Source organism: Syzygium oleosum, unplaced genomic scaffold (genome assembly GCF_021117445.2).
Source record: "Syzygium oleosum isolate NSW1041296 unplaced genomic scaffold, Sole_v2.1 Sole_v2.09, whole genome shotgun sequence".
NCBI classification, from domain to species: Eukaryota; Viridiplantae; Streptophyta; class Magnoliopsida; order Myrtales; family Myrtaceae; genus Syzygium; species Syzygium oleosum.
This window is the reverse complement of record NW_026607493.1, coordinates 9,510,789-9,531,640: the sequence shown is the minus strand read 5'-3', so window position 1 is coordinate 9,531,640 and position 20,852 is coordinate 9,510,789. Positions and strand designations below refer to the sequence as shown.

At 41.0% G+C, this 20,852-nt stretch overlaps 3 protein-coding genes across 3 annotated transcripts; 2 read left to right on the top strand and 1 right to left on the bottom strand.

Annotated features, from left to right (window-relative positions):
* Nucleotides 1-1,086: 1,086 nt before the first annotated feature.
* Nucleotides 1,087-5,906, top strand: LOC115694475 (uncharacterized). The gene is made up of 5 exons (XM_030621596.2): nucleotides 1,087-1,467; nucleotides 3,832-3,898; nucleotides 4,151-4,549; nucleotides 4,684-5,024; nucleotides 5,314-5,906. Exons 1-5 carry the CDS (start codon nucleotides 1,384-1,386, stop codon nucleotides 5,527-5,529), a joined length of 1,107 nt encoding a protein of 368 aa, XP_030477456.2. The 5' UTR covers nucleotides 1,087-1,383; the 3' UTR covers nucleotides 5,530-5,906.
* Nucleotides 5,907-9,333: 3,427 nt separating this feature from the next.
* Nucleotides 9,334-12,908, top strand: LOC115662469 (LRR receptor-like serine/threonine-protein kinase GSO1). Its single transcript, XM_030584613.2, has one exon. The coding sequence runs from the start codon at nucleotides 9,749-9,751 to the stop codon at nucleotides 12,656-12,658; it is 2,910 nt and encodes a 969-aa protein (XP_030440473.1). The 5' UTR covers nucleotides 9,334-9,748; the 3' UTR covers nucleotides 12,659-12,908.
* A 1,003-nt stretch (nucleotides 12,909-13,911) lies between these two features.
* Nucleotides 13,912-20,286, bottom strand: LOC115661747 (homeobox protein knotted-1-like 6). The gene is made up of 5 exons (XM_030583955.2): nucleotides 19,646-20,286; nucleotides 19,367-19,492; nucleotides 18,957-19,098; nucleotides 14,276-14,520; nucleotides 13,912-14,176 (listed from the first exon to the last, which is right to left on the bottom strand). The coding sequence occupies exons 1-5, from the start codon at nucleotides 19,985-19,987 to the stop codon at nucleotides 14,021-14,023; spliced, it is 1,011 nt and encodes a 336-aa protein (XP_030439815.2). The 5' UTR covers nucleotides 19,988-20,286; the 3' UTR covers nucleotides 13,912-14,020.
* Nucleotides 20,287-20,852: the final 566 nt, after the last annotated feature.

The following is a 20,852-nucleotide window of genomic DNA, read 5'->3' as shown; positions in this document are numbered from 1 at the left end:
ACTTCCCTGTTGCATAAGCGATAGCTTACTGGATTGTAATAATGCAAGTCCACCTGAGTTCTTCATCCCCTTCTTCCCCCATTTACTCCAATTTGATTTCCTTAATCACCAAAAGAAGTGATCTGATCAACCCCCATAGCAGTTCACTCGATTCATGTCACAATGTCCTGCACTACGTTGAGGTGAATGGTGCCTTCATCTGTGATGAAAATGCCATCTTCCAAGAACGAGCCAGCTCTCACATGCAGCTATAAAGAGCCCACGCGATGATGTTGGACTCGACATCGATCTTGTTCGCATTCGTGTCCCGTGGAGTCCATTTGCATTTCCCTCTCAATGACATTGTCCAGTCCATTTGTAGGCCCGAAGGGCTCGGGATATTTTCGTCCGGTACCAAAATTTTGTTGGCAAATGATAATGTTTCTTTTGATAAGAGTCAAATGATCATATGCAAATGCACACGGGTCTTCATTCGTGTAATTATCAGAAATAATTTAAAAAATTCATCATCGGTTTTCCCCCTTTGATTACCCTAATTTCGAAACCTACTCGAGACGCTATTTTATCCCCCTTCTATCTTTCTAATCAAGTTCGTAATAATATTATTGCGCCCCGTTTGCTTTTCAAAATAAAAGATACGAAAGTGTCAATAAGTAGAAAAGTAGAAGAATATTTCGATTTTCTTGACCACGTATCACACATACATGTATCGATGCGTTGATTTCGACAATCGGTAGAAATGAATTTTCATCCAAGATGTACAAATTTGAGACTTATAAAAAAACATACCAAACATAACAAAAGAGAAAGTCTTCTTTCTTTCTTTCTTTCTTTCTTCTTTTCTCCCCCGAACGCACATGATTAAATTGAATAAGACCGATTTACGATATCAATATACTATATCAAATGAAAAAAATAACCTTTATCAAGTATAAGGTACATCTTGGTCACATTCCCTCATATGATATTTCCCCTCAAATTACGGGCGACAAAAATTAGGCTAAAAAGGAAATTTAGCAAAAGGCATCCTAAATTTTTTCCGAAAATGCTGCTCGCCCTCGGTATAAAACCCAATGGAACGAGCCGTTTTTGAGTTGTCTGGACCGGTGGCAGTCTCTTCCATTTCACCTCACAAGCCCGTTCCTCAGATTCTCCGAAACCTTCCAAAGAAGAACAAGGAAGTAGATTTTTATATATTCCCCTTCCTCCTCCTCCTCCTGGCGCCTCCTCCTTCCCTTGTGAGAAATTCCCGGGACCGAGCAATTCTTGCTGGGATTTCTCGGAAACGAAATGGGGTTGCGCCGATTTCCCGTGGGCATGCGGCGGCGACCGCGTCTGGACTGAACTGGGCCATGCTGCTGCTGCTGTCGTCCTTGTAGAAAGATGGTGGTGGTCAGAGCCGGTTCCTCTTCGGTGTCTTGTGTTGCCACTTCCGTTTCTTCTCCGTTCAAGCCCGAGGTTTTCCGGGTAATTGAGAAAGATTTCACCTGGTCTGGTCGGGACTGTGTTTAGCACTTCAAAGATTTGATTTCTGCTGAGTTTTTGTACATCGTTCAGCGTGCTTTCTTGCTTGTGGATTGTCAATCTGATTCTTGGTGGTGGTGGTGCTGGTGGTGGTGGTGAGTAGATTATGGCTACAATTTCTTGGATTATTTTCGTTGTCGAGATTGAGCCAGCCGTGCTTGTTATCGGGGTGTGTGAGTAGAATTTTCATGCAAAATGTACGATTTTCTGGGAAAATTATGACAAGAGTTCCAGTGAAGGCATACATACATACTGTATCAAGAATCCATAAATAGTTTTTTAAAAGGAGACCGCGGCTTAAGTTAATTGTCTGGAAAATTAAGAACCGGTGAAGAGCGTGAGAGGGGTTGATATATGGTTATGCAATTTGTCCTTAGGCTCCATGTTGGGATAAGTTCCTATTATAATGGAGAATCTGTGATAAAGTCTTTTTTCACCACCCCAACAGGGGGGGGAATGTAATATTGGACTAGCGCAACCTTCCATTTCCTTTTTCTCGAGGGATGGATGTGTACCATGTCATTAATATTGATGATATTGCAAGACCGTGCATCAGCATGGGCTCGGTCAGTGAATCTCAAAGACAGTCGTGGATTTCCACATTGTTTGCTTTTATGCTGTTTGTATGGATGCTTTCTGGTGGATGCTCTCATCCTTGTTGAAGTTTGTTGTATATATGGTGAACCCAGAGTTAATTCCGGGCACTATAATTCTATTTGACCTCATGTCCACAGTATTTTGGCCTTCTAGTACGTCTTGCTAATGAGAGGACAACTGCAGATAATGTTGTATTAGTTTCAAGAGGATGGTGCAAATGTTTATTTTCTTGGTTGGTCGAATAATCAGAATGCCAAAGTAAGATAGGTAGTTACTCAATGAATGCTGTTAAAAACTAGGATTTGACTCCTAGACAATTAATTATATATGGATAGAGTCACCTTGAGAATGAATTCTGAGTAAGTGAACTGCCAGAGAGTTACTTTGATCATATTCAAGGTTACTAAGATTTGGATCCTGCGGAGGATGGTGGATTAGGTTTTATGATGGTGAACTTTGCTGCTAGGATCATGAGATTCTATTAGTGAAAAGATGACAAATAAATGTGGATAGATGTTTCATTTTGAAGAAATTTGGGTTTAGTTGGATCAGAGCTCCAAAGTTAGTACTAAAACATCTATGGAGGTGTCAGGCGTTAAGATCCTTGAAGTACAGAAAAGTGTGTTATGAACGTATGTGGAAATATGCAACGGTATCGATAGAGAATGCTTTTTGTGAGAACAGAACTGCAAACCTAAAATATCTATATATGAGATAAAATTAGCTTTGGGCGTTACTTTAAGTTTCTATCATCTAAATGCTTAAATGTACAAATACAGCCTCACATAAGAGGCTAAGAGAGAGGGGGTACCAACTTCTAGAGAATATAATGAACCTGCATATAATGACCAACATTTATTACTACAATGTTTTTAAGTGTTTGGACTACAATAGATCTTTGATACAGTGGTAAAGGTGAGAAATTTTTTACAATTGGACAAAATTTCTTTGCTATAAGAGATGGATTGAGAACTATAAAATGCTTTAGGCTGCTGCTCTTTAGATTCTGATTGTCTTTTGAATGTTGCTAAGTTGCTTCAAAGATTTCAAGTGGGGAATCAAATCCTCCTTGTCCTTAGAACATGACATTATCAATTTTCCTAAAAGAAGCTTGTTTACTGAAGGATGCCTTTTTTTTTTATCCATTTGCTCATATTCGGTCAACTGATTATTTATAGTCCCATTTGGGAATGACTGCAACATACTAAGTTGATGATTGTTTATTTTCAGCACATGCTAATAATGATAATCACTTCCTATAATTTTCGTTGGGCTTTCAATCTCGGTATCTTAAGTTTTAATGAAAATTGAATTGCTGGATAAAGGAGGTTCTAGCAATTCTAATGTTTTGTGGACGAAAATCATTTATATTGTCAAAGTCCTAACATGTGAAGAGAAGAAAAGGAAATCTTGATCTTTTTCTTGATTCATAGGATCCAAACTGGGATTTTGGTGACTGCAATTGCATTAACTCAAGATATGGTGTCTCGTTTTTTCATTTTCCTTTCTAGTGTTCAACAAGTTACCTTTTTCAGTTATCTTGAGGGTTCTTCAACTGGTTATTATTTGGTGTTCTGCCAATTGTATTGCGCATTACTTGATAGAGAAAACAATTCTCTTTCAGTGATCCTAATTTTTTTGAAGTGATATATCTTCTTTTAAAAAATTTGGTTCTAATTTTGTTTAAACCTCTGATACTTTCATTGCCAGCTCGGCCTATTAAGAGTGCCATGTGGAAGCCGCTCATCTGATACTCACTGGCTGAGCAATTCTAAGGGTAATTTCTAGAACTAAACAAGTTCTATCTGTATTTTGCGTAGGCACATCCGATTTAAGGACTTTTGCAATGATGCAAGCAGCTGGATTCTGATATTTAGCTACTTTAGTTTTCAACTTCAAACTTCAAAAATCTTGGCTATGGCCATTTTACAATATATTATTTCTTTCACGATCTTGCTAGTTATCATCAATTATCTATTACTACTGGATTGATGATTGGTTTTGATTTCTTCTTTTTTCCTTTTTTAAGCCGTCAAGGCTCATGGCTTCATCGATAGAGCGGTCATCTCGAATAGAAAGTTCCAAAATGGGAAAAATACTTTCTGCGCTACTTCAGTGGGGCATGCACAAGACAGTGAGGTTGATTCAGATGCTTTAGAGGAGACAAATCTTCTCACTCCCTCTGAAGAATCCTCTTCTTTGAGCAGCTTGTATGTCCCTTTTGAGGGAACTGATGGAAAACCGGGCCTATTATCATTTTACAATCGTCCATATGGAAGGGAGGACAAACTTCTTAAGGTACCGCAGGGGAATCAGAACAACCTAAAATGGATCCTTGGGCCGGCTGTGCTTGTGACGTCCTTTATTTTCCCTTCACTGTACCTTCGGAGAATACTATGTACTATATTTGAGGACTCTCTGCTGACAGGTGAGCAAAAGTTCTAATGTCAACACATGTTTAGCTATTCCCCAAGAGAATAGCAGGCATCAGTTGTTCTCTGTTTACTAGTCCACATATTAGTTCATTTCCTTCTCACTTCAGATGTGGCTTTGTGATTGCAGATTTCCTCATATTGTTCTTCACGGAAGCTCTGTTCTACTGCGGTGTTGCAATATTTCTTCTACTTATAGACCGCATGCGAAGGCCTTTGGCGTCCGACTCTGCAGATGAAAAGAAGAGGTTGGCTCCGCAATTGGTGCACCGGATCTCTTCAGTTGCTGCCCTGGTGCTTAGTCTTACAGTTCCTATGGTGACCATGGGCTTTGTCTGGCCATGGACCGGCCCTGCAGCTTCTGCAGCACTTGCTCCATATCTGGTTGGTATTACTGTCCAATTTGCATTCGAGCAATACGCAAGATACCGCAAATCCCCTTCCATGCCTGTGATACCCATTATATTTCAGGTGAGTGGTACCATACCATGTTGTCTTATTGTGTGATTTCGTTGAAGGGTCTTTGGATTGGCCAATGCAGTACTTTAGTTAGCTCATTTGTAGATCAATTTAAAAATTTAGCCTGTTTGATGAAGTAGTTTTATTGAAGGTCCATATCTTTTTTTTTTCCATTGAATAGCCAGCTTGGAATTCTAAATGCTTTTGAGGCCACTATTCATAATTTCAATTGGCACTTAAAATCTATAAGGACAAAGAAAGGGCCGAATTTTTTACCCATATGTTTCTTGTTGCTTAACAGGTTTATAGGTTGCACCAACTGAACCGAGCAGCACAGCTGGTGACAGCCCTGTCCTTTACAGTAAGAGGAGCAGAAGTGACTCCAAACAACCTGGCAATTAATAGCTCCTTAAGTACTCTTTTGAATGTCCTTCAGTTTCTTGGTGTCATTTGCATCTGGTCGCTTTCAAGCATCCTCATGAGGATTTTTACTTCGAACCCCATCACGGCAGAATGAATGGTGAACAATTTAGTTGGATTCATGAGATGATCACCACGTTGTTGTACATCCATGCATATGCTACCTTTCAGATAGGGTGGATGTAAGGGTAGATAGGATTAACCAAGCGAATTTGTAGGCCAAAAAAGGTGAATAAACAGTTGAAGTGGAGATTCTTCACAGCAGAGTAGAAGGTTTTGACGGTCCTATGGGTAGTTTAGACGCTGGGGATCAAGTTAGCATCACTCTGCTGTGACATGTGCCATAAAGAAAACAGTTCACAACGTACAGCGATTGAACATGTTCAAAAGCAGGTTCAAGAGCTCTTTCTCACAGTTCCTAGCATTATTTTCCAAGTTTCTTATGCATTGTGGATGAATAGTATTTTCCTAGCATTTTCGCCGGTCACTTTACCTTTTGCTGGAGTGTCCCTCTAGGGTTTCATTTTTGGCAATTTAGAGTATTCATGTAGGTCGCTGTGTTCTTGCATCTGGAGTATGCTACTTGACCGCCGAGCCTGTATTTTTTTCTCTGGGATTCTAAGCACGTCCCTAGTACGTGCCTAGTTTTGTACAAAGAAAATAACACTCTCCTTAAATTTACTATGTTGAGTATCAACTTTCGCTTGAAGGAAACGGAAGTAACAAACCTCGTATAAGAAGTTGCATCAGCATGTTCAGCCGTGGGAAGAATTTTGCCAGTGGCCTATGTTTAAGCATAATTGAAAAAGAAGAGCTATTAGTCTTTGTAAGACACGAGAAGCATTCTCGACTAGGTTTTGTTTACAATGCCAAATTTTTACTTTTGTCATCACTTCCAGAAGCACTTTGGATTGTCTGCACATTCCACTTTGGATTTTCCATCAAACGATTGTGGGAGGACCATTATGTGGAGATGTGTTCGGCCCACAAGAACGCTATAATCCTAGAGTTGAATTCCCTTTGATCCAACGAAACCTTAGATGAATCCCCAAACTTTTATGGTCCTTATCCAGTATCACCCAATTGCGCTTTGCCCCTTTTGTTGAATTCAAACCTTGGCATGCCAACATTGATTAACCCACTTTGAACCCTCAAAGAGAAAAAAACGAAGATGATTGAAAGGAAGAAATTTTCTCAGCCAAACAAAGGTGTGATTGAACAAAAATGCCCAGGTTTTGGACATGTTTATAAAAGTAATCCATTGTTCAACCATGAGATGAAGTTAGCGTTCAGACCTAAGATGAAGTTAGAATTCAACCCTCAGATTAAGTTAAGTGTTTAAGTATTGAGAATTGGAGTGACGATGAAAATTGACCAACCAAAAGTTTCAGCAGATGTCCAAAATGTATTGGAAAGGGAAGCCCCTTATTCCAATGCCAATCTTGATCCGGATAACCCTTTAAGTTGAGATTCTTTCTTTGTGCAATTAATTAAAAAAATTGTGATTAGGCTTTCGATAGTCAAAGAGGTAGAGGACGTCTCGTTTGGGGTTCGCTACAGAAGTAGAAACAAAAAGTTTAGTGACCAAAAAGTCAACACTTTATGAGCTAACCAGCTAAGCAATCTCTAACCAACCAGAAGCAGATTCCTGACACAAGTCAAATGCTACTTCACATGGAGATCATGTAGACTGCCTAAATGATTGGTGGTGGACACCAATGATTTATTTTTTATGTGACATATAATTTTGAGCAGTTAAGTTGCTATGAAAGATCAAAACCTGGTTGTTGGACTGATACCTTTCGAATTAAACTTGAGACAAAGAGGTAGAGAAGGAAATAAGAACAAAAAGATTACAATGAAACAAGCTCTGAGCCTCTCATGCCCTCAATCTCTGTCAAATTCTGCTAAAAGTTCTGCTCTTAATTTGCTTATTTATAGCAATTTCTTTCTTTTCATTACTCTGTCGTTGAACCTCAACCATCACAATCACAATAGCTTAACCTGAAAAGCAGAGAATATTAGGTTCATTTGTTTTTTCAGACAGTAACCATCAACCAAGTGTTATCGCACGGCTTTTGTTTAATATTACTCGTGCTCAATAATGTTACCTTCTCCTTTGGCTCTATGTTTTTCGTCTTTGCGTCTGTCGTCAAAACGCTAAAATTTCAAACCCAAGAAGTCCCCTCATTCTTTGTTTAATTTTTACAGTAGGTGCTTGGAGTCTCTTTTCTTTAAACGAGAAATCTAGAATAGAGAGGAGGAGGAGGATTTGTTAAGTCAACTCTGATGGATTCACAAGAATTTCTGTTTTGTTAATTTGTCTGTTTCTATTAGGTAGAATACTTATCGAATTTTTCTTTCCTTCTTTCATTTTGTTGGTACAAGGCAAAAGAGGATTTTGATCTGCTGAGCATGCATGCTGGTGCTTCTGACTTGTAAGCATGCATGAATGTAACCGCACTCGAAGAGTGATTGGAAGAATTAAAGAAGAAAACAGAGAGAGAGAGAGAGAGAGTGGCAAAGAAGGTGAATGTATCTGTAACTGTAAGCATTTTGGGTGACATTCTCTTCATTGAAAGCATAAAAAGTGAAACTTTAAGCATTTGGGTTACAAATGGTCCTGGTGAATGCGAGTACTTTTCTGTTTCCTTGTCTGGTGATATTGATGGGACAAAAAAGCCTGTGGGGATTTCCAACCCATATTGGTTGCCTCAGCCTAAATCCTGAGAAACTAAGCAAAGTTGATGGAGAGAGATATAGAGAGCTACACTGAAAAAATAAGGAAGACAACTTATCTCTGTCAAAGTAATGTCCAATTTTGATGTGAACTTGTTTGTCCTCATCTGCTTGGCTCTTTGTTGAGGCAATATTCTCTCCTTCTCTCTGATCTTGGTATAACTATATAATTCAAATGGCCCATAGTGCATTTTTTCTTTTTCTTTTTCTTGATGTGCAAAAGCAAGGATTCACATGATCTTTGGGTCTGAACATGGTTTGAGGGTCATCTTTTTGTGGTGAACCTGATTTAAGTGTGGTTGTTCTGGTCTTCTGTTCTTTTCCTGTATTTAATTGGGTATTAGGTGGTTTAGGTTGCAAGAGAATATCTGATGTCTGAATTCGCAAATCACAAGATTCAAAACCGAATAAGGCCAGGAGCAATAGTACGACAAAAAAGTGGGAATGTGAAGCACTAAAACAAAGGAGAAATAATTTGTTGACCGCGATTAGAGTAAGCTTTATACAGTTTCAATTTCTTTCACATTTGTGTCTTCAAGCAACTTGCTTGACCAAGAAACTCCTAGTGGTAACAGTATGAAATGTCTATATGAGAATGATCTTATATGTTATTTGCAGAGCATGACGCAATTTTTTAGAGCTAATGGGTTTGTACCTGTTTAATCAGGCAAATAATTGAAAGTCAGCTGATCAAATCTCTCAGAAGCAAGCCATAATCTTTGGAACAATTCTCTAGACAGAGAGAAAAAAAAGAAAGGTGTATGGTATCCTTTCTGAGCTGTTGGATGCAAAATTTAAGTTCTTCACAGCCTTAAACATATTGGAATTTATCATCTTATCATACTATGTTCTGCCATAAGACTGATATGATTTTCTGAAACGTATGTATTGTATCACTGTTAATGCAAGATCTGTTCGTCTTTTCATTATCATCCTATATTTCATATTCATCATGGATCGAATCTTAAGTTGACATAGACTTCAATATCAAATATAAGCCTAGGGAAAGGTCCACTTCTTGATTGTCTAGTAGGTACTAGTGGGTCAGTCTCCCTCAACTCTTTTGGTCTTTTGGCAATGCCCATCACAATATCTTATCCCCCACATACTGTCTCATCTCAGAAGCTGAATAGCATGCTAAAGTTTTCCATCATTGCTTGAGAAAAAAAGTAGGAAAAAGGAACTCACATGCCTTTTAGCCAAATATAAAGGAAAAAACCACACTGCTTTTCTCAATGATATGAGTGGCTTAAGCTTAATTAAGTTCCATTAACAGCTCAATAAACAACTCTAAGTAATAGAGCTATATAAACTTCAAGACACATTGCCTCATCCCTCTAAAAAAATTTTCCATCTCTCTTCCAACTGTCCCTCCTCAAATTCTCTGTTTCTTGTGTCACCTCTTGTTCTGCTGTTTCTGTCTCTTGAGCTTCAACTACTTTAGCTGGTTCTTGCCTGCTAAAATTCTAAACTCTGCATGGAATCAAATTTCTCGAGTACAGATTCAGAATCTTGGGAATCAGCATACAACACTTTAAGTTCGAACTGCCATTGAGCTGGTCACACATCATTCTGAAATGAAAAGCAGACAAATGATTCATTTCCTGCTGTTCTTCAGCATACTTGGTGCTGTTCTTGATGTTTCTCTAGGAGATGATCCATCAGAATCCTACTGGCTTCTAAGAGTCAAGGCACAACTGAATGATCCTTCTGGAGTTCTAAACAATTGGTCTCCAGAAGTTCATGTATGTGGATGGTATGGGGTCACATGTTCAGATGATCAATTAAAGATGGTGGGATTGAACTTGACGAATTCTGGGCTGTCGGGTACAATCTCACCTGAGTATGGTTTTCTCGCTTCACTAGAGATGCTTGATTTATCATCGAATTCCCTCACCGGCTCGATCCCTCCCGAGCTTTCAAAGCTTCAAAATTTGAAGTCGCTCCTCCTTTATTCCAACTCTCTCTCCAGCGAGATACCCGTGGAATTAGGCCTGCTGAAAAAGTTGCAAGTCCTAAGAATAGGAGATAACCTCTTAAGCGGCAAGATCATCCCGGATATCGGTAACTTGTCGGAGTTAAGAGTATTAGGCCTTGCCTATTGCCAATTCAAAGGGAGTATACCTCTTGAGATTGGAAATTTGAAGAATTTGATGTCTCTGGACTTGCAGAAGAACCGCCTCAGCGGCCAGATTCCTCAAGAGATTAGCAGCTGTGAAGTGCTCGAAAACTTTGCAGCATCCAACAACATGTTGGAAGGGGACATTCCTTCTTGGGTGGGATCGCTAAAGAAACTGCAAATTCTTAACTTGGCGAACAACAGCCTCACTGGACCAATTCCAACTGAAATAGGTGGTCTCTCTAATTTGAGGTACTTAAATTTGCTCAGCAACAGACTGACAGGTGAGATCCCTCGAGAACTCAATGGGCTGGTTCAGCTCGAAATGCTCGACTTATCGGAAAATAACCTCTCCGGGTCTATTAGCCTTTCCAGTACCCAATTGAAGAACTTAAACGCTCTGTTCTTATCCGATAATATGTTGACGGGTGGACTACCGAACAATTTCTGCTGGAGCAGCTCGAGCTTGAAGCAGCTCATTCTCGCTCGAAATGAACTCTCCGGAAAATTCCCTTTGGAGTTAATAAACTGTTCCTCACTCCAACAGCTGGATTTATCGGATAACAACTTTGAAGGGTCCCTACCATCGAGCCTCGACAAGCTACAGAAGCTCACCGATCTTCTTCTCAACAACAATAGCTTCACCGGAGTCCTACCACCTGAGATCGGGAACATTAGCACCCTGGAAAATCTTTATCTCTTTGATAACATGATAACAGGCAGTATTCCGGAGCAACTCGGCAAGTTAGACAAGTTGAGCACCCTCTACCTGTATGACAACCAGATGACGGGAAGCATTCCTAGAGAGCTGACCGACTGCTCGAGCTTGACTGCGATTGATTTTTTTGGGAACCACTTTAGCGGGTCTATTCCCGCTACGATTGGGAGGCTAAAGAATCTGGTGGTGCTTCATCTGAGGCAGAATGAATTTTCGGGTCCAGTCCCACCGAGTTTGGGATACTGCACGAAGCTTCAGCTGCTGGCCTTAGCCGATAATAAACTCTCCGGAACTTTACCACCCACTTTCCAGTTTCTCTCGGAACTCAGCACGATCACACTCTACAATAACTCCTTGGAGGGTCCGCTGCCTGAATCTTTCTTCCTTCTGAAGAGCTTGAGGAAAATCAACTTTTCCCACAATCGATTTGAAGGGACGATAACTGCCCTCTGCGGATTAAATCTGTTGACCGCGCTCGATCTTACAAACAACAGCTTCTCAGGCCCCATCCCTTCCACACTGGGCATGTCAATGAATTTAACCCGTATCCGCCTTGCCCACAATCATCTCACTGGCAACATTCCTTCTCAGCTCGGCCAGCTCTCCGAGCTCACATTTCTAGACCTTTCTTTCAATAATTTGGATGGAAATGTGCCATCTCAGCTATCGAATTGTGGAAAACTCGAACACCTCCTACTTAGCAACAACAATTACACAGGCGCCATACCCTCCTGGCTCGGGGGACTAGAAGAACTCGGGGAGCTAGATCTCTCATCCAATGCATTACAAGGATCAATACCGCGTGAGCTGGGAAATTGTTCAAAGCTCCTCAAGCTTTCCCTCCATAGCAACAATCTCTCCGGAGTGATTCCACTGGAGATTGGAAATCTAATCGCTCTAAATGTCCTCGATTTGCAAAAGAACAAGCTTTCAGGCACCATTCCTTCCACAATTCAGCAATGCAAAAAGCTTTTTGAACTGAGACTCTCAGAGAACTTCTTGACAGGTCCGATACCATCCGAACTAGGACAGCTAACTGAATTGCAGGTGATCCTGGATCTGAGCAGGAACTCATTTTCGGGCGAGATCCCTTCTTCGCTCGGCAATATGGTGAAGCTAGAGAGGTTAAACTTGTCTTCCAATCAGCTTCAAGGAGAAGTTCCACCTTCACTAAGAAAACTGACAAGCCTTCACATGCTGAACCTGTCAAATAATCATCTCCAGGGCCGACTCCCTCTAACTTTTTCAGGATTCCCACTCAGCTCTTTCCTCGGAAACAAGGAGCTTTGCGGCCCACCATTAGCATTGTGCTCCTCACAAGCAATGGAGAAGTCACTGTCTAAAGGTGAGGTCGCGGGGATCGTGGCAGCTATCGTCTTTGTCTCAGCACTGATATGCTTGACAATGCTTTACATGATGGTCAGAATCTGGTGCAACTGGAGGAGAGTCCTAATATCAAGCTCCGAGGGAAGCGGGGCCGAGCTCAAGAGAGAAGAGATGTGGATCCATGGAAATGAAAAGAGAAGAAACAACGGCGACTACTGGAAAATGAACTCCTGGTTGGCGCCTTCGCACGAGAAGCATCCATCGAGCACATGCATCTTCCAGCTCAAAATGGATGTAGAAAGTCCAGACAGAACATCGCTATGAGGAGATATTGACTATTTTTGTGTTCTTCCATGTTTTCATTGAGTTTTCAGTTGATTTCCCAGTATTCCTTTGTTCTTTCTTCTACTCCGTAGTCTTTTCTTTTGCAAAATGAATACGTTAAGATCGTTTTGCAAGCTCAGACAGCCGAGCTGAGAGTTTCTGTTCCACACTGTCTTTGTGTATCACTATTGTGCAAAGATTATGTCTGCTCAACGTGTATAAACTCACTGACGCTGTTTAGTTTTCGTGTTTCCTTTTTGTGTACGTATTTAAGTTAACTAATAATAATTTTAACCTTAAGCTGTGCAGGTCAGAAAACTGACCTCCTTGCACATACGGAGCCACGACTTTTCTATGATGACCCTTCTCTTTTAGATATAACTAGACGATGGTAATACACTCAGTCGTCGTTCAATATCTCGGCTCAATGACTTAAGATGTACATTGAAAAATGAAGGCTCTCGTTGGGAATAATGCGAAAAGGAGAGTTGAGCGTGGGGAGAGCTATTGTTATCAGAAATGATGGCTCATGTCACTATCCTAATATTCCAACGTTGGAATGCACTCGTCGCTGTCAACCCCACCACTATGAATCACCAACTCACGCCTGATTCAATGTATAGCTCTCTGAATCTTCAGCCGACTCAACGAAAGAAGCCAAAGTTATCGAACAGGCAAGGATTTTCTCGATAGGACGGCGCACTAAAGACTGTCCACAGAAGCAGAAAAATTCTCCATACATTCGGTATACAACCACCATTTAGCAACACTCGTCACCCTTAGTCTTCGCCGTCAACTTCATACTCCTCCTACGCTTCACGATTCTTTTACTTTTAACATATATTTTAGCCCCACTCATTTTAACTTCTTTGACCATGTCATCACCCCGAAGTCTATTCACGACTCCTTCTCTGTTATGAAACAAGGCATTAACATTGAAGTTTTGAATCTTGACATTGGGGCACCTCATTATATATCCCTCGAGAATCCATTTAAGGGCCTCCTCTGGTCATTATCATTCATGATGGAGGGCTGCTTGTTTATATGGGCCTTCCCTGCAAGGCCCACGTCCGAGTTGAATCCCATAGCGATTTCCATTAATCATGACCACGCCCGATGCTACCAGAGTCATATTCAATCACGTATGGACATCGATAGGAAAGAAATCATCAGGAGTGATCATGTCACAGTCCTGGACCAATCATCCAATCAGTAAAGGCAAACACTAGGACACACTGCCGATGCCCCCCGAATTAAGAAAGAGGAGAGTATTTTCAATTGCATGGAAAACCAAGAGGCAAGGTTCCGTAACTTATACAGGTGATCCTACGTGAGAAATCTTGCACCCAACACCTGATATCACTAATTTGCGAATAACGGTCCATACAGACTCTCCATGATGCCGGATGGCATGTTCTCGGCCTGCTTCCAATGGCGCTTCCTCTGATTTATGAACCAGTTGTTGATCTGTTTCTGGTCCAGCCCCGTCGCCTCTGCCAATCCGAGCTTGTCCGCTTCCTGTATGTATTCAGGAACACCAAGCACTTTAGTTCACCGCCCCATCAACTAATAGATGATTCAGGATTAGTTTAGTATGTATAGAGTGCAAATGTTTACAGTGGGGTATGGCCAGTTGTAATGAATGCTCCACCAATCGAGCAGCAATTGCCGGGCCTCCCGTGGCAGCTTCCCTTTCTTCTTCTTCTTCGAGAAATCGTGCTTTAGAGCCCCGATGTATCCGCTGTACTTGCGCAGGAGTTTTTCCTTAAGTTCGCAGTCTTCACTGGACCGGTTTCCCTCCGACACATCGATCTCACCTCCACTAAGATCATCCTCAGATGACCCAGCACAATCTTCCATCACTAGTAACAGAAAAGGGAAATGCCAGGCTCATCAGGAGGATGATCAATTTCTTGAATTTGCTCATTACAAATCATAAGATACATAACAAGAGTCCCATACGATACATCATCCTCAATATCAAGAGCAAAATTCTCAATTTCAAGGCAAATTAAATTTTCATGTCACATTGCATAAATATCAAGAGATAATCGAGAGGACTCACCCTCACAAATCCTAGGAGCAGCACATTTAAGAAAGAGAAAAAAGGCGCAGCCATGCTAAACATAAAGCAATTCCTTCACTCGATTAGACTCGACCCGTTTCGGCAACATTTTCTCTTTAATTCTTTCAAACTTCTGTTATTATTTTCAGGCAGTAAGGCAAGAGTAAGTCATACGCAAACAAGATTGTCTGAAAGAGTTCGATATGGGCCGAGTAAATGAGCTCAGAATGGATAGTCTTTTGCAGAAGATGGGACACTGAACCCAAATGTGCTTTTATGCTATGCAACACGACCCACATCTGTACCTGCAGAGAGAGAGAGAGAGAGAGAGAGAGAGAGAGAGCGGGAGGGGGGGGGGGGGGGGGTCAGAGAAAGGATGGAGGAGGTGGGTGATGTCGAGTCCCAGTCAGTGGGTTGCGTCCGCGGGACGTACGGATGTCACATTGCAACTTGCAGGCACTGGACAGTCTTCATCTCTAACCAGAGAATTCAAACCCAACGGACATACCCCCTCCGACCTGGTCAGATGCCAACTAAGGAAGTACTCCTTAAAATCTGGAAACCCTGAAATTCGCAGAAGAAGAGGAGACTGAAGATGTTGTCATTTCTATGTGTTCTTTTGACAAAAGGTACAAGCGCAGCGTCAAACCCGGGACCAACTTCTTCCTCACTTTGATTTGTCCTTTTCCCTTCTTTTCTACTACTGTATTTCTCCTCGTTCACATAAAAAAACTACTGTATTTCTCCTACATATTCTAAGCCATCATAAAATGATGCAAAAAAGAACGAGTTGCAGGGAGATTGGCCAATTTGTGCATTTTCACCTAAGTGATAATGTTTGCTCCGTGAAAACAAATAATGTTCAGTTCAATTTCTATGCCACCGTTCTTTTACCTACGACATCATCTGCAAAACGGTTCTACACAACACTTTTCACCAAACAACAAGAAAAAGTCATTCAAGGGAGAAGAGCCCATGCAGTATGACATAGCTCAACATATAATATGCCCTTGACATCAATGTGTTAGGTCACAAGCAATTCTTGCATCCTCCCTTACTGACATGCGACGGTTAAAAAAATTTGGCTCTTTCGGTTTAAAGAGGGAAAGCTCAAGGGAAGAAACGGCACACAAATGAGATTTATGCCCCGATTCAAGTGATGAAATGTTCACAGGACAACAAAGACTGGGACAATACTTATGTCCAATATTAGTTTGCAACGCACCCATAAGCCTCCAAAATCACAGCATTGACTCATGTGGCTCTATAGATAATGAAACTCATCTATAGTCAGCACTACTGTAAATAGAGAGTCGAGCAATGTTGGCCAAAATAGAATGTTACCATGGACATTTGCTTCAACAACTAAGTGACGGTGATGTAAAGAAAAAAAGCTCCAAACATAGAATAGCCGAGTGCCAATGATCATGTATCTTATATCATTAGGGAATTGCTCCATGTCACCAGCCGAGAAGGAACATCCAGCTGATACTGATTTGGAAAAGATTGATGAGTCATAGCACTAACAATAAGACTACAGCAAATCGCATAAACATGTCCCATTAGAGGTTTCTACGACGCAAGATTACGGAACATTAATTTGACCTGAACATTCGAGGAATATCTGTCATTCAGTTTCGGTGGGATGGCAGGCTCACAAGAAACTCAAACAGCTAGCCAGAAACACTGTTACAATAAACTAATTAAACTCGAGAGCAGCCAAGTACACTCTCACGTGCTCGGTATCCTTAACGAGCCACTGAATATGCCCTTAACATATCTCAAGCTGATAGCCTCAGAACTTATAAATGGAGAAACTGAGGACCAGATCACTACAATGGTTTCTGAGGAAGCTTTATTGCATAAAGATGCTAAAAATAGACCATGGCAATGAGGTCGTGCACAATCTTTCCTTAAGTGCACTAAAAGGAAGAAGATTAAAGCATCAAGTTGGGGACAAGGTTCCTCTGTCCCCAGTGGAGATCTATGGATTGAATCATTATTTTATTAGGCATGCAGCCTCAAAAGCAGGAAATGGATGGCAAATTGATTTAATCAAAGTAAGGACTGAAGTTAGAAAAGGAAAGACAGGCACACTAGCCAACATTATATATTGCACAGTTTCTGTTAGGTATTCTAAAACCAGGTTTACGGAATTGGTTTTATCGACTTTAGTGGAAAACTTTTACCAAGTGTTGAATACGATCCATTTATTTAAATGTCATTACCTATCTATTCGGTTACTTATGATACCAATTACGAAGACCAATCTTACAATAGCTAGTATTACCATATTTTGTAACTCTTAACACTTTTTCACTGCACCTGTTATGCAACATATTAGTGCTCCTTGTGAGTTCGACAAGGAATCTCGTACCACTGATGGTTGATATGACTGGCAATTGCCCATGAGTTCATGTTCTATCACTTATACTCTCAACAGTCTATAAGAATTCTTAATGAGTTATTTCACGTGCAAGAGAACAATTTGAGATCTTCAAATCCCGACATGCAGGTACAAGTCCACCTTTAAAACAAACTTTCAAGAAGGTTAATAATATTTTCTAGCCATGGCCGGTTGCAAGGGCCATTCTCCTTAGGAACTTGAAAATTGTACTAATCCTCGTTCTAAACAAAAAAAGTTTGAGAGTAATTAAAGGGCTCCAGTCTTATAAAGCATGAAGTGATGCACAAAAACTGCCATGATAGTGGCAGGGATATAAAAAGAGCAGAGTGGTTATCACAACATGCAAAAGCAAAGAACAGCATTCTCACACACACACTAGGCACTCAACAGATTTAATCAGACAACATCAACATTGTCTTTATCCAAACCAATAAGGTTTCTGAGAAAAGATCTGTTCCGCAGTCCATGTAATGGAATTATATATACTAAGATGCACTCCATGTGTCTTTGCAGGGACTTGGAGTCCGAAAGTTGTTTTAGTGATTACGAATAGAGTATGAAAGCCCTGGCCAAGACCAGCAGCTGGTTTCTTTCAGGCGATTTTGGTCCAATTAATTCATTCCACATTCCCAAGTTCCTTTTCAGCCTCACGAAAACCATTGTAGCTTTCGCTTGTATTTTAGGAATTTTTCTCATCTAAGACGGGCTTCCTTATCCTAAGAAAAGGAAAGAACCTGGAAAAACTAAATTGGGGTGGCCAGACAAAATTTGGACAGCATGTATTGACATTCTAGATGCTCAAAAGACTGAAAACAAAAGGCACTCAGCAATTTACAAGCAAATGCCAACCTCGATGACATAACACTAAAATGAACAGAGAATGTAAATGCAGTAAATGCAATCAATTATTTCATTTGTGACAAATTACTACTTCACTATTTCAAACAAATAAAAAGAAGCGCTCTTGATTGACTGGCTGTTAGTTCATAATCATATGCACAACAGTTTACTGTCCATTATAGGCTATCAAAACCAGCTTCTTCAATGGCAAACAACCTCAAGAGGCAGATTAAAAAGGAGGTTCTATTCTTTATTACACAAGTTACATAAAACTAACTTTCACGAACCTATGTTTTCGTAAAGTCAACTTAAGTTTTTTGATACTCCAAAGATACCTCTAAATAGTATGTCGTACCTTAAGTTGGTCAACTTAAGTTTTTTGATACTCTAATAATACCTCTAAATAGCATGCCGTACCTTACAATAGACTGTACAAACTAATCTCTACCCACTTGTGTACATAGTAAAATCAAGTATATATTAAAGTAATCTGCAAAAATTGATATATAACGAGGCATATGCCAGACTCAACACAGCTAATGAAAAGTACTCGTATTACTTTATAAATCATTTTCAGCATTCTTAGCACAATATTAGTCTATTTAAGAGCGGCTCAAGGCAAGCGAATCAGTTATTTACGACTCTAACCTAACCGCGACTCATAAGTACGAGAGTCAAGACACCAGCAACCAAATATTTTTCAACATTCTCTTAGTCAATGTCAAGATTGGACTTGAATGCACATTCACCACAAAAGAGAGAGGTTCAAAAAAGGCCTTTTCCTTGTTAGGGTTTCTTTGGGAAGCTTTCTTTTAGTCAATTTCCACAGCGAGTAGAGATTTTTGCTTCTTCTCCGAGTGGCTTATAATGTATATTACCTAACAAAAAAGGCGCCACATCTTCTAGGGAACAGCGCACAGAGAGAGAGAGAGAGAGACAGAGAGAGAGAGAGACAGAGAGACAGAGAGAGAGAGAGAGAGAGAGACCATGAAGATAGTTGGTCGATGAAGACGACCCGTGGCAAAGAGTGTTGAGCTGGTCACGCATGGTGTTCAAGAACGAGGTTGCCTCCTCGAACGGCTTTGACAGATCCGATTTGTACTTCACCAACATCCTGTAGTAAGTTCCCTACGTAATTAAGAACGATCAGTGCTGACATTCAGTTTTGAGTTGCCCATAACAAAATTAAATAAAGATTATTGAGTTTGGCCCTCGAGAAGATAAAAGAAGAAGAAGATCCGAAAAGAAGGGAAAAGGACCAAAACAAAACAAGACCAAACTGGTGCCACCAAGTCCAACGTCCATGTCCGAAAGCAAGAAAACTGAAAGAATTTGAGTTAAAATTGACTAGGGTTTCAGTCAAAACAAGCAGAAACTTGAGAGAGAGAGAGAGGACCATGAACTCATCAAGTTCGGGATCCGAACCGAGACAATTGTCAACAGATCCTGTGACCATAGATATGTCGTCACTTTGTCGCTGGATTTCGTCCAGTAAACCCGCTACTTCCGGCGGAGCCCCCACCTGCGGGCGGCGCAAAGAAAAAAGAAAGAACCGGGAATTAATTCAATACACGACATCTATAGGCTTTCCGTAAGTGCCGCTTCGAAACTCTGATCTTCGTAAACAGTAAAAACTACTTTCCTGAGGGAGGTCAAAGACTCGTAATAACCATACCTTGTGGCAATCAACATACGCCTCGAGCAGTTTAGGGTAAAGAGGGTGCGTGGCGATCTTGGCTCGAAGCGTTGTCGAGGCGTCGCCATCATCTTCTTCGTCTTCTCCTCCTCCTCCTCCGTCCGCAACGACAACCATGCTCGACCCGGCATCGGATACGGCGGACGAACCCGGCACCAACTGGTGGTCCGGCCCGCACAGGTGAAAAGACGTCGAGCTTTGCGGGTGAAAAAAACTAAAAGGATAATGATCATGATGATTACGGTTACTTTCTTCCGGAGAAACCTGCAGGTCCTCCGGTACAGCCTCCATGGGAATGTGCAGTCCGTACAGTCCCTCCATTATATATGCGTATACCAAGAGAGCAACAGTTCGTGGTTGCTCTTTGTGTCTTGTGTCTTGTGCCGGTAGTTTTGTATATATAGAAATACAGCGAGAGCGAGGGCGAGGACGAGGGAGGATGTCTGAGAGAGAGAGCTGAGCAAACTGTGAAAGCAGTGTTCAATCATTCATGTTTGAGTGGACTATGGAATACGAGAGAGACAGAGAGAGACAGAGTAGGGTTTGGTTTTGTTTTGTGCGAGAAACAAGAAATGGACGATGCAGAAGCAAGAGGAGATGCATTGAGAAGCGCAATTTTAGCGTACAAATGAGGAGAAAACTCGAAAGCAAGAAAAGAAAAGCAGTGCTTTCATTTCATGGAGATCATAAAGCTCCCGCAGGCTTTCTCTCTCCTCCTCCACGCGCCCTCATGGCCGCGCGTCCGCGGGGGAAAATTTTACCGTCGCCAACCGCAATCGCATTTGCCAATGTGGTACCTCGAATTTTAATTAAAGCGCCGTCGTTTGGCGAAAAATATTCTTTCGAAAAATATTTTTCGAGTTTTCCGATGTTCGGGGGCAAAAAACGTTTTACGTGAAAATATTTTCCTTCCCTTTACAAAATAGCAAAGTCTACGAAAAATGACTTCCGCTTCTTCAAAGCGAAAATCATTTTTCGAGCTTCTTCTTCTTTTTCTTCACTAAGGTCGCCGGCCGCCCGCTGCCGCCTCGTCGGCCGCCGCCGCCGCCCGGTCGTCGCTCACCGCGAAAAATATTTTCCGAAACTTTTTCATATTGGTCGAACACTAGAAAATTATGTTCGGAAAACATTTTCCAGGAAAATGACTTCCGGGAAAATATTTTCCAAAAGGAGAATATTTTCTGCC

Excerpts from the sequence above, each read along its gene's own strand:
- LOC115694475 (XM_030621596.2), top strand. The coding sequence starts at position 1,384 with ATGGTGGTGGTCAGAGCCGGTTCCTCTTCGGTGTCTTGTGTTGCCACT. Across the intron at positions 3,899-4,150 it reads CTGGCTGAGCAATTCTAAGG|CCGTCAAGGCTCATGGCTTC; the intron begins GTAATTTCTAGA and ends TCCTTTTTTAAG. Across the intron at positions 5,025-5,313 it reads TGATACCCATTATATTTCAG|GTTTATAGGTTGCACCAACT; the intron begins GTGAGTGGTACC and ends GTTGCTTAACAG.
- LOC115661747 (XM_030583955.2), bottom strand. The coding sequence starts at position 19,987 with ATGGAGGGACTGTACGGACTGCACATTCCCATGGAGGCTGTACCGGAG. Across the intron at positions 19,099-19,366 it reads CCGAACTTGATGAGTTCATG|GGAACTTACTACAGGATGTT; the intron begins GTCCTCTCTCTC and ends TTAATTACGTAG. Across the intron at positions 14,177-14,275 it reads ACAACTGGCCATACCCCACT|GAAGCGGACAAGCTCGGATT; the intron begins GTAAACATTTGC and ends GAATACATACAG.
- LOC115662469 (XM_030584613.2), top strand. The coding sequence starts at position 9,749 with ATGAAAAGCAGACAAATGATTCATTTCCTGCTGTTCTTCAGCATACTT.